This window comes from Triplophysa dalaica, chromosome 11, assembly GCF_015846415.1.
Source record: "Triplophysa dalaica isolate WHDGS20190420 chromosome 11, ASM1584641v1, whole genome shotgun sequence".
Taxonomy (NCBI): Eukaryota; Metazoa; Chordata; class Actinopteri; order Cypriniformes; family Nemacheilidae; genus Triplophysa; species Triplophysa dalaica.
Genome location: NC_079552.1, coordinates 4,095,683 through 4,112,018, shown reverse-complemented (window position 1 = coordinate 4,112,018; position 16,336 = coordinate 4,095,683). Strand labels below are relative to the sequence as shown.

The following is a 16,336-nucleotide window of genomic DNA, read 5'->3' as shown; positions in this document are numbered from 1 at the left end:
ATCAAAAACGAATATAACATCAGGGTTGTAAAAGTAAAATAAAGTGGTAAAACATGTATCCTGTTACTTGCAGTGCCTACCGCTCACAACTAAATAAAGAAAAAATAAACAATGATATTGGATAAGAAAAAACATTTTTTTAAATTAGTTAAAAATGTTGCTTTACTTATTATATTGTCCAAATGACTGACCTATTGAACGCTTTAACAAATTGAAGGGCTATTCAAGGCCTCTTAAAATGATGATATAGCATATTTGAAATTGCACAAAACAAGCTCATTTCAATAATTGTTATTCCAATATGTTGATAGAGCTTTTTTCGTGAAATATAGTAAATGCATATTTTCTCCCAGAATGCGCGGACACAATTCATCATAAGTACGTCCATACAAAAGACCCTTAAGTTAAATAAGAGTCGTCTTACCTTTAAGAGCTGTTGCGTTACTACAGAGGGCGGTGCGGTGGCAGCTGTGTGATGGAGGCTGGCCCTGCCTGGGGCGTGAGTCTACCCCAGCTAACTCCAAAACAGCGCAGGACAGGGGGCTAAAAGAGACAGCAGCGAATTTGGCCACAGACACGTATCCTGTCTCACGGACGGGCATAAATACATTTCAGGTGCTCTTCAATCGGTTTTCATAAGGAGATCTCTGCTGGATCTCCTCTCGGCGCTCGAGGACAGAAGATGCCCAGGCAGTTTCTCTGCCTAGTGTTCGGCTCGTCCCTGTGGTTGGCACTGATACTCCAGTCTCCCATCTCCTCCTCCGCTGCATACAAGAGACCCGTGTCCGGAGGGAAAAGACAGAGCTTTCTGGAGAGAACTTTAATTTTACTGGACGTGAATACGCGAAGCCCGGTGAAAGTTTTGAATGACAATTTCCTCTCGTTGCAGTTGGATCCATCTATCATTAAGGATGGCTGGCTTGACTTTTTGAGGTATGACGGGCTTAATGATTCTGTCCTCTGCATCCTGAGGTTAAAATACATTTGGTGATGCTGCTGCGTCTGTGTTCCTTTACATTGCGCAGTTATGTTGACAGACGTTATTAAAGAGTATGTCCGATCATTTGCAATTGCCAACACCTAATATTGATATCTAATATAGCTCATACAGTTGTCTAACATAGCCTACATAATCGTATTTTTTCAAAGCACGACCAATCACTTTTGCTCTTTAAACTTATTTCCACGGGATAATATGGCTGACTGCGCTCTTTGGGTGAACATAAAATCAACCTTCTATAAAATAACCAGTAGATATATTTAACTTGCATATCTTGCATATTAATGCAGTTATTATTATAACCCTATATTCAGGCAATTTTAACATTTAATTTACGCGTAAGTTAAAAGCGCCTATAATGTAAGTTGACTTCGCAATGCTCCAAATTAAGCAATACGATTCACTCCAGTGCAAATGTGTTGTGGGGTGAGACTCGCACATGATCATATAATCGACATGCCAACTTAGACTTTAGAAATATTGTGTACCGCTAGCATGGACCCTTAACATACGCCCAGATTTGAATGGTTGTGTTAATTTGCACACCAGGGCTTGACCTGGAAGTGAATTTGAGTGTTCCAGCCCCCAGAGGAGAAAAGACACAAAAACATACGGAGAATGGAAATGTAAGTGCCTTTTGCGGTCCCCAAAGAGACGCTGTATATGTTTCGATCTGATGGTTGCGTCATCGAATAAGTATTTTAATAGTGAGGGTGAGAACAGAATGAATATCATTTTCTAAATGTCCCATCAAAGTTTGAAGTCGAAATCTGCTGTCGTGGCTATTTGACGTCGGTTGCATTTGTGTAGTTTACTGTGCGCGGTGTGTTATGGCAGATTGTTCAAGTGTGCTACACATTTCACAGCATCCCTTCGTTTCATTGTGTACACAGTATGAAGGGAGAGCAGGACAGAAGAATATGTTTTAGATGCTTTGCACTTCTCACAGAAATACGAATACTTTTTTCACCTTGGTTTGGAAACAACTTTTGCAACATGGTTATATTTATTTTGGTTAGGCCAGCTTTTAATATCCACTCACTGTTTAGAATAGGAACAATGATAGACATAATAAAAATAACGTTAACAATTGCAATAACTTATAAAATGATATATAATTAATTACAATAACGAATATGTTTTAGTGCTATTCTCATCGTTATTATTCTGTTGTAGGCTATGTTTTTTCAGTTATGTGCAAAAATGTTTATGGCCTGCCCTTGTTGTCATTAAATATGCATTTCAGACTTTACCCAAATAATGTTATGTTAGGCTACATATCTTTACACATCATCCTTTGTCTCTTTGGGTATGAATAACATCCGATTTGACAGTAAATGAGAGAAACGCGTTTGTCATTTCGGCCTATACACATCACAACAAAAAAATAGTTCTGCGATTTTCACAAAACATTTCAAAACAATGAATACTTTTTATAATAATAAATGATCAAAGTGTATACTTTATAGTAAAGCATTTTAACTAGGCCTACTTTCTTATTCGATGCCAGGATTTGAAGTCAGAATACGTGCGCAATTTACAAGCCATTTTGATTTTACGTTGGCACTTTCTTTAGCTTCACTTTGAGTGGTTTAGGAAAACCTGCATTATAATGGAAAAGCTATGAACAATGTTTGTGAAATAAAATGGTGTTAATTTAAGTGAGTGTGAGGAAAAACTGCCTTCTGAAACAGACTTATGTTTTATTCAGTCTATTGGACTTTATAGTCTTGCTTTAGAGTTTCCGAAAAAATATTTAAACCAGATCACTGGGGACAAATTAAAAACATTGAAGCAAGTCTAAATATATTCAACAAAAGCAATAATAATTTTGCAAATACACTTTATCATGACCCTTGATATAAGCTATTGTGACATTGTTCTGGTCTGCATGACTACCATCAACATCTGCTGTCAAGATATAGCCCTGTAAAAATAAAAATAAGACAGGCATAAATATACACAATTTAGTGTTTGTACCTTTTCTCAAACAAAGGGTTTGTAACTAAACCCATAAATCTATCATCCAACAACATGTTGTGGGAAACGTTACATAGTTTTAATATAACACTTTAAAGAATATAGGTCCAAATAGTTTTCATCTGGAACTGGATAGTAAAATGAGCACAAAAGGAGACTGTGTTATTCAAAGGGATTTTAGGGGTTAGGTCTGTACAAATGGCTCCTTAAGGTAACACCTGCGCTTTTTACTGCACTTCTGCCCTATGGTTTTCTCTGAGGATAGTATCTGTCATCTGCAGTGATTTACATCTTTTTGTATTCACAGCTCCAAGAGGTTGGTCACTCTAGCTCGGGGACTCTCTCCAGCTTATCTGAGGTTTGGGGGCAAGCGGACCGATTTTCTTCAGTTTCATAACCTGAAGAATCTCGCAAAGTTTAGAGGGCCTGGACCGGACTATTACCTCAAAAACTATGAAGATGGTGAGGTTTGTTTTGGTCATTTTCAATGAGGCAACAATCTTTTGTTGCTAGAAAATTTGATAAACACTCACATTCATTGGGTACAGGGAAAATGTTTGAAATAATCAGAAAATCATTTATTTAGTGCATCTCAATTAAACGTCTGCACAAATATTTTTTTTATATATGCATGTGAGAAACTGTTTAGAATGTCAGAATATGTGCGCAATTTACAAGCCTTTTTGATTTTACGTTGGCACTTTCTGTAGCTTCTCTTTGAGTGGTTTAGGAAAAACCTGCATTATAATGGAAAATAATCAGAAAATCATTTATTTAGTGCATCTCAATTAAACGTCTGCACAATTTTTTTTTTATATATGCATGTGAGAAACTGTAAAGTTTAAATATGTGGTAAACATCAACCCACATGCATAGTTGCATTTGCTCTTGGAGTGGTGCGGTTTGACCTCACATTTATGACACAAGTAGACAGCACAAACTCCAGAAACATCCCCCTGGTTTCCACACAGACATTGTGCGCAGTGACTTCGCCCTGGACAAACAGAAGGGCTGCAGACTGGCAAGCCACCCGGACATGATGCTGGAACTGCAACGCGAGAAAGCGGCTCAGGTGCAGCAGATCTTGTTGAAAGAACAGCTGTCTGACATCTACAGCGATGTTACGTTAACAGGTAGGAGATTATAACAACATGCAGACATTGAGCTCACACTGTAAAGCATGAGAAGAATGTAAATAGTTGTCAATTTCACCATGGTAAATAATGTAGTAAATATTAAAATAGATTTGGTTTGTGGTGACTGGTGGTCAATATGATTAAGAGAGCACAGAGTTTGGAAAAGGATTATATTATACAGTTCAAACTATAATAGTCAGTGAAAGTGTCACCAGTAATTTTCATTTTCTGTTTTATGATGTGATATTTCATCATGTAAAGCACAATTGCGCTGTTTTTTGAAGGGATTGTGTTTATGGATCAGTTCAATGTCTAAGCTGTTTTTTTACAATGATGAACAGGGCCCGCTTGGCATGATGATCTGAATTTATCAGATCCATTTCTTTAGGTCTGATTTGTTTCTTTATTTCGTTGCCACGGGTACCACAGGTACGCCAACAAACCTGGTGATCGTGCTGCGCGCTCCAGAAAAGGCATGAGTTTAAAACGATGAGAGATAGGACAGTCCAGCGCACAACCAGCCAAACATATGGTTTTATTGATCATTTTCAACAGCTGCGCTTTGCCTGTTTGTAAATCCAGTGTCCAATTTCAGATTTTCGACTTCCATACACATAGGTTGTCCCAAATGTTCAGATCATTTTTGGGGAAATAATTGTTTGAAAGGCAGAACTCTCTAAGGGCTTGTCAGAGACCTTTGTAGTACCAAAAAGTGTCAGATCAAGGATAAAATGATGCTGAATGATGACTTGCACTATAGGGCCAATAGAAACAACAGCTGACAATGATTTCAGAAAATGACACTTTGTAAAATCTCTCGTGTTAGTTCTTCAAGGAACAAAGTTTGCTGAATGCAGAGTACAGCGGAGAGCTTTGTGCAATTGTTAGCGAAACTTGGAATCGGGTCGGCTGTGTGTTTTGTTGGCATATGTACGAGCATAAATCTGTAAATATGTATTATATACATTTTGTTTGTTTGCATGGAACATATCTGTTGCTGAGGCGCAGTTGTTGGTTATTCTTTTTTTCTTGAGCACCTCTGGAACGGCTCACGTTCAACACCCTGCAGAAAACCGTGAGGGGATCTAAGAAACATTCCTAGTTTTTTTTTCTGACAGGTTTCCTTTTTTTTGCATAAACACTACTTTTTATTATAACAGTCTATGCAGTAATCTCAACGTGGACTAAAATCAGACCATCAGGTACAGCCAGCCAGAGATCATTTATTTGTTCAAAGCAGATTTACTGTGGAAAGATCGTACTCAATTTTGTGTCAGACGCCGTGTGAGTTCTTATGCGGGTCGTTGTATTATTGATATATAAACTTTACTGCTATCAGATCAGAATGTCTAAACTGCTGTTTGTTGAGTCTAGCTGTCAGATATACTAGATTGTTTATGTTGCCAAACCCAGCACTTTTGTAACTTTCATTTTCAAAATCTGCATTGGACAGGACGGCTAAAATAGGAATTCGGGTTAAAAGCACAGAAGGTGAAACTGACTTTGGAAAGGAATCTCTTCCTCTCTGGATCTCAGCATGTGTGCTGTAGAAAACGCCTGTCGTGTGCATAACGGATTGGTGAGAATAAAGGCACCTGGGTGCAGAAGAGCAGACAGGCCTGTAACCAATCAGGACGAACCCCTGCGCAGACCCTGGCAGGTGGCAGGGGAATTGTGGGAAGGCAGCCCAGCCTCATCCATTTCCACTCGGCGCAGGTCGGCTTTTCTGACCCTTTCTCATTAGAGCTATCTGTAATGGGCGCGAAAGGCCTTTGCCTGTTAAAACAAACCGTGGAATGACAAGCCCAAGGTCATGCTAGCTTTCACCTCTACACTCTCTACAGTTTAGTCCAGTTTAGATAAAGCAAACCATCTGAGACAAGTCGAGGTCGGTGCACTTGAAGCTCTCAAAATACTACAGTTTGACTACACTTTAGACTTTTTTTTTAGACTACACTTTTCTGTGTGTTGCTTAAGTTTACCTTGCACTGCATTGTCAGAATTTACTTGCTTTGTTTTGTTTATGTAAATATTAAAGCATCTTTAAAATTTTAAATGCACATTTATGTATTCGGCTGATACTTTTACCCAAAGTGTCCTAAAGTGCATTTGGGTTCAATTATATATAGTATTTTTGTTCCCTGTGATGAAATTAAATGGTAGTTTAACCAAAATAAAAAATACAAATTCTGTTATAATTTATTCACAATCATTTAAAACTTTTGCTTTTATGGAAATGTATGACTTAAATTCTGTGGAAAGCTAAAAAGATATTTTGAGAAATGTCTCAGTGGTTTCGTGTCCATACAATTGAGGTCAATGGGGTCCAGTGTTGTTTGGTTAACAAAGTTCTTCAAAATATCTTCTTTCGTCTTCTGCAGACGAAAGGAAATCATACAAGTACTACAAAGAATTACAAGAGCATGAATAAATGATAAAATAATTTTTGCAAATGCGCAGAATTTTTGGATAAATTTTCCCTTATAGACGCTTGTTTTGAGACACTAAATTTTCTTCCCCAATTGATTGAAAATTTTGAGTTATGCCTATACAGTAAAAACTGTTTGGAAAAAGTGATTAGAAAGAAACGTAATGATGTATTCTCTAAAAGCTTCATATTATCTATTACTCAAATAAATGTGTCTTGTTTTAAGGATGCTTAGATATTATTACAAGAAATGTATTTGTGCCGCAGACTAATGGACTGGTTTATTAGCGTTGCACAAATTTTTATTGGATGTGTAACAGAATTGTATTTCAACGGTTAGTTTTTTCATAACCCTGATACAGATGCATATATCATTCAGTAAGAGGTGACATTCAATATGATGAATATGCGCAGTACAGGTTTCCAAATGACTTATGCGCAGTTTTCTTCCTGGAACTTTCTCAATTGAATGAAGTGTCAACTGATATGTAGCGTGTAGTCACGCTGCACCTCTTGGATCAGTCTCTTTGGATCAGTCCCAAAGCATTGTGTGAGAATGATTAATAAAAGAAATGCAACTCGTTTGCAATGTTTAAAACTATTTCTGGCCGTTTTGCTTTTCTGCTCAGACAAATGGCAGGAAGTTATCCAGTTAGGGTGGTTTGGTTATTAACTGACAGTTAGCCTTTAGACCTTGGTTTTTAGCAGCGCTAGCTGCATGTCTGCTGTTCTCAAAATGGTGATTGAAAGGAAAACGCTGTTAGGTGAAGGACACATTTTCAACAGGACATTTTGATGTTTAAATACTTTCTGTGGATTCATATGAAAAGAGAAATTCACTCCTATGAATAAGGGTGCTTAAAATGTTCTTCACAGTGATGCCAAGGCAGAACCCTTTTTGGTTTCACAAAGAACCATTCAGTCAAAAGTTCTTTAAAGAACCATCTCTTTCTTACCTTTTTTAATCTGAAGAACCTTTTTTTCGCCACAGAGAATCCTTCACTCTTAAAAATAAGGATGCTTAAAAGGTTCTTCACAGCGATGCCACATAAGAACCATTTTTGGGTCCACAAAGAAGATCCTATAAAGAACCGTATCTTTCTCTGTTTGTGAAACAGAAAGTTATACAGATGCTAAAGGTTCTTTAACGAACCAATAGGTACTTCTACGGCCTCAAAGAACCTTTTGAAGCACCTTTTTTAAGAGTGTTTGTGAAACAAAAAGTTTTTTCGGGTGTTAAATGTTCTTTATAAAACCATATAGACAAAAAAGGTTTTTCTATGGTATCGAGGAGCACCTTCATTTTTAAAAGTGTTTAATCCGATTGTGTCTGTAAATTAAACTCATTAGTATAGTAAACACCTCGGCTCTGCGGTAGTGGTACTAGAAAAACATTGCTTGGTTTGTTTGAGTATCTCGAACAGCCCAACACAGCAACCCAATGAATGGTGTGCATTTGGGGGCGGAACCATCTCTGTGCCCACCCGATGACAGGCAGGGGGAGTGTTCAGGAAATCAATTATTTTTGTTTACAGTAGCTGCAGATATTGGCTGGATATCATGATGCGATGACATCTTTTAACTTTGATGTAAGTTATGCTCACGTTGTATGTTATTTTGGCTCCCGGAACTGATTTTCGTCCTGTTTGTTCCAAAGTCGTGGGCTTATTTCATTGAAACAATTGCTTGAGTATTTTGATGAATACCGGATGGCAGATTTTTATTTGCTAGTCATCAAATGGTCTTTCTTCAGTCATTTCTCTTCTTGTCAGGATGTCCTTAAATTGACTCAAAGAGTCTTTCCCCCCTCCCCCAGCAGCGGTGAAAACACACATGTGTGCACTCAACACAAACACAGTAAGTGCACGTAGAATATTGTGCTAATGATGGATCTGAGGCTCTGACAGATGTTTCTGCCTGCAAAAGAGCAGCACTAGTTTTGTTCCTATCTCTGAGCATAACACAGATCGAAACTGCTCTGGATTTCTATGCGTTGTAATGCAAACTACATATGCACACGCATGATGTTCTCCAGAAGAACTGACATTGCTATTGACATTACCAGCCTCTGACCTTCATTCATGGCGAACGACATAAACGCCAAATGTAGTGTCTTGCAGAGACACTAGTTTATGGTCTGTGAGGTATTATTTAAGGTAGATCAATAACATTCTGCCTGAAAACCATTAGAATCGGACAGATAAATCCCAGAAATTAGTCAATAACCATTACGACAGAGACGTATGTCTGTAACAGACTGAATGTTTCCATCACTGCTAACCGTGACTCAAAACCCAACTCTTTAAATGAGCATAAAACCAAAAGTAAACAGAAAAAAGAAAAAGGTGTCACAACAGAAGTTTATGGAGACTGAATGTGCCCTAGACATCTTCTAAACGTAACGGGAAACCGTCAGGCCGCGTGAGTCCGTCTCCGTTATTTATATTGTACATTGGCATTCAAATTTGCCAAATTTTGTAATAAACTAGCCATCAAACGAATCTGTGAGTAGAAACATGGAAAGAAGAAACATATTTACGATTTGCGAAATAATGAAAATAACTGTGACTAAATGTTCAAGGAAAACACATTTGAACAATAATTGGATAGAGCGGACATGGGTACACAAATCTAATTTCATATTGATATTAGCGTGAAAATTGATTTTGTGAAAATTGAGTATCAGATCTGGGCCCTGTTTCCCAGGCTTCATAAGAATAAGTAGCCTACATTGAAGAAACGGTCAAAGTCGATAATCTGAATTGCAAGTTTCCCAAAAGCATTGTTATTTAAGATGTTATTTACTTAAAAAAATAAAATATCCTTGTTATTCACGCCCCTATTCTAAACGCTCCTTTCTTCCTTCCATAGAACACAATAGCTGAATCGAGACTGTCAGTCACAAACATTAACCTGATCTCTTCTTTCATTTTTCACAACTTCCAAGTGGAAGTCAAAGAGGTTAGGAAAAACATGAAGCAGTTACACTACATGCATTTGGCAAACAGTTTTATTTGAAGTGACTTTTATTTGAAGTAATGCAGGTTTTCGTTTCATTATAGAGATCACATGACATCACACGTCTCTGCATATAATCTGGCCTTCATTTTCTAAAAGTTATATTACAGCTCTGAAAACTAAACTATTCGTCACCATTTTATTTAACTTTTTAGTTTCAATCAAAGTTTTAGTAATTTTGTTTTTGGGTTCACATACATGTATGTATTGTTTTAGACCCAAATTCTGGGTTGTTTCAACCCATGGTTGGGTCAAATATGGACATCTTCTAGGTTAATTTAACCAGCAGTTGGGTTAGTCTCTTTATCACCCACCATGGATTGAAAACCATGCATTTTCTTGAAGTATACACTAATGACAAGAGACAGCACATCAGTCTACATTTTCTTAGTGCTTTTACAGCATCACAGACATTGGAGTTATTTGCCTGATCTCGCCATGTAAACACAAATCCCAAATGATAATCCACGATAATCCTTTCATAGGAGTTCCCTTTCCTGCGATTGATTAACCCATGAGGAAGCTTTTTGTCCGTGAAATTTCCTTTTCATTACGTGCATTCATTTGATACTGATCTTCATATGAGTCATCAGAATAGCACTTATTGTGCATGAGAACTGCGTCGTGGCAGCTGTAGGTAGTTTAATAACACCCCTCGATAAACAAATATTAAAGAGCTGCGATTCACTGCATATGTTTCAAGTGCTGACATGACTAAAACCATTACGAATTTAAAAAAGAATTGAACTGCACAAGTCGGCAATCTTTTGTCTTAACCACCGTAAAAAATTGCAGAATCTCATTGGGCGTCACTGGTGTAGCGTGAGCAGGACAAACTTTTGATTAAATCATTTTTAAAAATCGTTCTTACTTAATTGCCACTAACACCAGTTTAGAAACTGTGATTCTCAAAATGGTGTTTTTATCAGGAAACATAAAGAATGTTTAAGATTGTAAATACTTTATAATAAAGAAATGTTTTTTACACACAATTATTACGATTTATTTAAAATCTGCGCAAATTCTAGATCATAATCAAACAAGCTGTTTTTACTGTATGCTGGATTCCTGTCAAACTGTCCACTTAAATTTTTATCGTTCCTGACTGTATAGCCCAAAGGTTGTGGATTCGAGAGACTGCAGATATTGGTATAGCGTGAATGCACTCTAAGTTGATTTGGATAAAAGCATCTGCCAAATGCATAAATGTGAATGAAATTTGAACACAATTCTGGAAATCTTATTCTTCATATTTGCACTTAGCCTTTCATTTAACATTCAGCTCACCAACATGGAGTCTTCGGTTGCTCTGTCAAAACATACGTCCTTCATTACTAGCAGACGTGTAGCATTTCCCTAATTTGGCTGTTAAGCTGTCAGTAGATATTCACGAGCCTTCCCAAGAGCATGATTATATTCACTTCTTTTTAAGGAATTAGCACCGTTGGAGATTTTGTTAATAGTTGACATCACAAGGACTGAAGGAAGTGATTGTTGTGGCAGCTTGGCATTAGATGAGGTGAAGTCTGGTTATATATTACCGTGGTGATTTCACCTGGCAGCTTCAGCGCCCCTAGCCTGTTTGGACATTGATTTAACTAGTTTTAATGTTCCAAGGACCATCTGGTTTTACCACAAATTTGCCCTTTGTGTTGAACTTTCTCTAGTAGAATTACATGTGCATTAAAGTGTATTGTTCAAGAGGGTTTGGCTTGTTAAAATACCTGTTTTGGTGAGAAAATTTAAGCTTTTACAACCTTAAGAGAGACGTGTGCGATGTTTTTATGTGAAAGCTGCAACATGTTACTTGTTTTGTTTAAAAATAAGCAAAAATAAGTTGACTTGTCAGGTACTATTTTACCGGAAATGTCAGTTCGACATTATTTTACTGCAACCCAAACAAGGATAATCATTTTCCTTTCATTTTTACTGCAGTTTTATTACAAATTTGAATCAGCTTTAATTTGTTTTAATATTTTAAATGTATGATTATAATATCTGTTTATTTTTGTTGCTTTATTTGTTGAATTTATTTTAATAATCAAATTTTAATAATATTTAGGGCGAAATAAAATGTTACTGATGATATACATGAATGAATGATATACATCTTTGGATAAACTTTGGATAAAGCCTCTGCTAAATGACTAAATAAATAGTTATTTTTCACAGCAACTATAATTATGTCAAATACAGGTCAAAGTGCATTAAAGCAAGTGAATGTCAGTCTGATGTTCTCACGTTTTGGCTGATCAGAAGCTTCTGGCTCTCCTCGTGTTCTGTGATGAGTTTTGAGAGGCAGGAGAGATTTGTGGCTCACTCCAAAGTATATTGAGTTTCTCTTTCCTTCTGGACTATTTTTTAAATGCACAGCTGTTAATCTCTTCCCTGGGCGGTTTGGGATGAACAGAGACACCACACTCAGTGGGTCTGCTGTGGAAATTTATTAAAACTGCCCAAAGATATGTGAATTATGCAAAGAAGTAGTCAGAAATAGACCACCTGTTATGAGGGTATTATTCATTTTTATTGTCTTTGTCAGTACTTGCGCTTTTTCTGCAACACCTGTCAGGGATCATAAATCATCCAAGTGCTTCCAGCTGAGTTGAATTCTGATTTAACATTTTCATAAATGGGATCTTGTTCCCTTAAGATTAATACTGAGAGCCAAGCCATGATTGTGACCACTTACCTTACACATACCAAAGTACAACTTGAATGCAAGACATTGATGCTTCGTACTATTATTGTGTATCTTCAGACAGTTTGTGATGAGGATGACAGCAAGGTGTTCCTCCAAAATGTTTCCAAAGTTTTGCTCTTGTTTCTTGGAAATGTGAATTCTATTTTTAGTTGAAAGAAAAAGAATTAAACTCACTGCACTCATTCCTGCCCAGCTTTTTGTTTATTTGTAAATCCAGAGAATTTGCCAGAAGCCTGAATATTGACATGTGGAATGCAAAACTATTGCTTCTTAGACTGTAACCATACAAACAGCATTATGTGTGTGTGTGTGGTTTGTACAGTATAACAATCATTATGTCTATGGTCCTCCTAAACCATATAAACGTGTGTGTGTGGATATGTTTATATCATGTTCTGTCTGAAGCATAAACTGCAAATTTTTGCAAAAAATGTTGTGTTGTATTGTATTTTATTGAATTTATTATAGTTTTGTATAGCAGATTTTGCTTAGGATTTGCCCTTAAGGCAATAAATGTATACATTCAAGAATGCAATTACTGTCTATAAAAAGCAGTTATTGTAGATGTTTACTGTACATCGTTGTGTTTTTAAATGGAGCGTACAATATCAACATTTTGACAGCATCTGAAATGTTAATCCTTTTATATATAGACTTAAGAGGCGTACATATCTTTACAAATCCTTTGGCAACAGGTTGGACTGGAATTTCGAATTTTGTAAGGGTGCCCCTGCAGATGAGTGATTTTTTAAATTACATTTGAATCATTAGATTAGATTAATAAGCATTGAATGAGATGGTGTCTTAGGTGTCTCATGAGAAAATACTAATAATAAGAGACTAAAATGCATATCTGTATATAAAATACATGTGCAGTACAACTCAATGCACCAGGAAAATAAATGTTGTTGTCTTTAATTGATGTGATGGTTGGGCAGTACTTGCAAGTCTAAATGGCAGTCCCTGCAGCAGAAATTGGACGGCCCCTCGTGTGTTCCTTTCTGAAATATTTTGGCTGCTCTGATAAGTCTTTCAGCTAAAGACTGTAGTCCTCTCGACTCACTTTTCTGCCAAGATCAGTGCAGAAACATGAACAAAGTCAGCCTGTTCCATTTGGGGCGGTATGCTCTATTTCAAGGGGCCTATTAGAAAGTAGCAGAAATTTCTGCAGTGCTTAGACATCCGTCCACCTCATATTCGCTCCATTTCAATGAAGCCGTGTGTGAATAAAACTATGTTCCTCAAGGAATTTTATGAGTCCATAAACAAGTAATGAAATTTGCTCCGGTCTGGGAAACACGAGCGGAAAGGTAAAATTGAGTTTTCTGTTGCATGTTCCAGAGATCCAAACTTCGTTTAAGTGGTGACTGGAGTGCTTTTAAATGGCCCCCAGTCAGAAGAAACTAACCGAAACCTTTCTGTCCTTTTTTACTTTAACTTGACTGACAAGACCTGAAGGTTTTAAGCAAAGGCAGATGGAAGGTGCTGTTGAGTGGGCACAGCGTAAAGCCAAAAGACCACGTCTGATGTGTTTCTGCACATAAACCTAAATGTTATTAGCAAAATTAGCAGCAAGTTACAGTTTTTTTTATTGTAACCTCAATATCACCAGCCCTATCTCGGTAAAAGGCCAGTCATGATATCCCATTATCACTATTATTGTTTCCAAATAAATTCACAAAATTTATTGTTACCATATAAGTTCACAATAACAATTTTATTGAGATTTTCTAGGCGCGGAGTTCTTAATGATTTTAACATTTGTGTAGTATTAAGCTCATAATTGTCAATAGAATATATCAACAGGTAAAAAAATAATTCCTTATCGTTTTCCATATTGAAATCATAGCTTGACTTTCATTCATTTATTATAGATTAATATAATCGATCAATCATATAGCTTTACATCATTTTTTTAATTAAATCCATATTAACATATTGAGTCTGGTTATTAGAATCACCTGCTGTGATACCCTTGCAAAGTTTCTTGAAATTTCAGATCTGACTGGATGCCATAAAATTTGCAATTTGTCTAATTGTGTATGGATTATCAATTTCAAAGCTTGATATCGTACGAACCTGGGCCAATCCCAAAATACAGGTGCAAGCTAAAACTATATGGATCAAGACGTAATACTGGAGTCACAGAGGTTTAGGAGAAGAACAAGTCGTGAAATTGCTGCAGATGGACAGAGAGGTCTGTTTCAGACCCCTGACATGTCTGACTTAAGTTAGATGTGTCCATTTGAGGATTTCCAGTCGATATCCGAGCGCACAATGAGAACCCAAGACTAATGTTGATGGCTTGTATCTGAAAGGTATTTATTGAGGTGAACGTTTGGAAAAATGCTCTGTTATTTTCACACAGCATCTGGTGAAAACATGTGACTCTGTACTGAAGGCAAATCCGGGGCTGTCAGACACAGTTACCGGAGAGACCAAACTGTTCTTGCGTCTGCGTCTCTGACAGTGAATCTGGGCCAGTGCTCTCAGAGGCTTCGTCTTACACGCATCGCAGTAATACAGTCATTACGGTAAGTATTCGTTCGGATGTGTCCAAAGTACATGGAAGAATTATCCTGGAAAACTGATGCAAACTGGTGCACGTGGTTATGTTTTTGTGGATGGTGGGTTTGGTGTTTTGACTGGCACTCTTCGGTTTGATCACCGTCCATGCAAAACATGGCATTAGCAATGGCAAAGTGATGGGTTAGATTCAGTGCATGAATTACTGACCTTTACTGTGGTTGTTTGTGAATGCACATAACACATCGTTTGTAACGCATTGTAAATATCAGCCAAAGTTACATTTATATAGATTATATATAAATTATACATATATCAACGCCTTGGAATTATAAGGTTCCATCTTTGTTCTGAGCAGTTTTAAGATAACAAGCTTCCTATTTTTTGCATTCCATTTGACTTTGTAGTAGACCTTTATGTTTACAAAATGTCCAGGGCTGTTTCAAATTATTTCTTGCCATCGGGGGAGTCTCCTCGTGAACCGTGTCCTTCACGCTTTGCATCTCAGGTCATCCGTCTGCTCATCTTCCCAGCCTGAGGTTTCGCTATGAGAAACTAGAAACATGCTGTTTTTCCTTCAAATATACACTTCTTACATTTGCATTTCCAGACGGGGAAATGATGTACCGCCAAAAGACGATTGATGTACAATTGAGATAGTGTTTGTTTTCTGACTGGCGTTTCTGTGAAGGATGGGTTTCAGTGATCCTGTTGAAAATCCTTTGAAGAGGTGATGTAAAACAGCTCAAGGGGCTACGAGTGTAGCCTCACCCTTCTTATCTTCATCGACTCTTTAAACTGATTGTGGTGTAATTACGGCATTAGTAGGTTATAAAGATTTGGGCGGACAATTCCAGCAGGTATGTGAAGGAGTTCCTAACTCCTCAATAATGTGCTGAAAATGTAAAAGACAGTGAAGGATGTTTTGTTCCATACTTTGCTATTCTGATTAAAATGTCGAGGAAGTTTTGGATACCTCTTTCAAACTGGAGAAATTAACAAATTCACATGACCAAATTGTTGACATTAGAAGAAAAATCCAGTATAGCTTGCTATATAGTGCAATATACAATAAGAGATGTGATTGAATTGTGAGAAATATATATACATATATACAAAATCTATGCCAGTCTCTCTGGCATGTGATTTCATTATACATACTAGGGATGCTCCGATCCACCTTTTTTGCTTCCGATACCGATTCCGATACCTGAGATTCAGTATTGGCCGATACCGAGTACCGATCCGATACTAAGGTAACATTTTTAAAGTGCACAATTACTTAATAAACTGTGTGCATTGCTGTGCAAGACATCAAGCTCGACTTAACATTAATTTCCTGACCCCGTAAAACAAAATAACAAACAAATGATTCACAAATTTTATGAATTATTTATTAAACCAGCAAAATAAAACAAAATGTTCACTATCTTAAACTTGAAATTCAAAATTAAAGTGCAAATTAAGCAGCTGAATAAAACAACAGCTTCACTAGCTTGATAGACAAGTATTAATAAATGGAAACAAAATCTCTTAATAACTGT

At 37.0% G+C, this 16,336-nt stretch overlaps 1 protein-coding gene across 2 annotated transcripts in view; it reads left to right on the top strand.

Moving 5' to 3' along the window:
* Window positions 1-569: 569 nt before the first annotated feature.
* The window catches only part of hpse2 (heparanase 2), a 54,910-nt gene continuing 39,143 nt past the window's right edge, over window positions 570-16,336 (top strand). The window contains exons 1-3 of one of the 2 annotated variants that reach the window (XM_056760582.1): window positions 570-933; window positions 3,288-3,442; window positions 3,952-4,113. In XM_056760582.1, the coding sequence (XP_056616560.1) occupies window positions 683-933; window positions 3,288-3,442; window positions 3,952-4,113 (568 nt within the window). In that variant the 5' untranslated portion in view covers window positions 570-682. Of the gene's footprint in view, window positions 934-1,496; window positions 1,627-3,287; window positions 3,443-3,951; window positions 4,114-16,336 lie in introns of those variants that run through there. The other variant, XM_056760583.1, reaches the window with a different exon arrangement.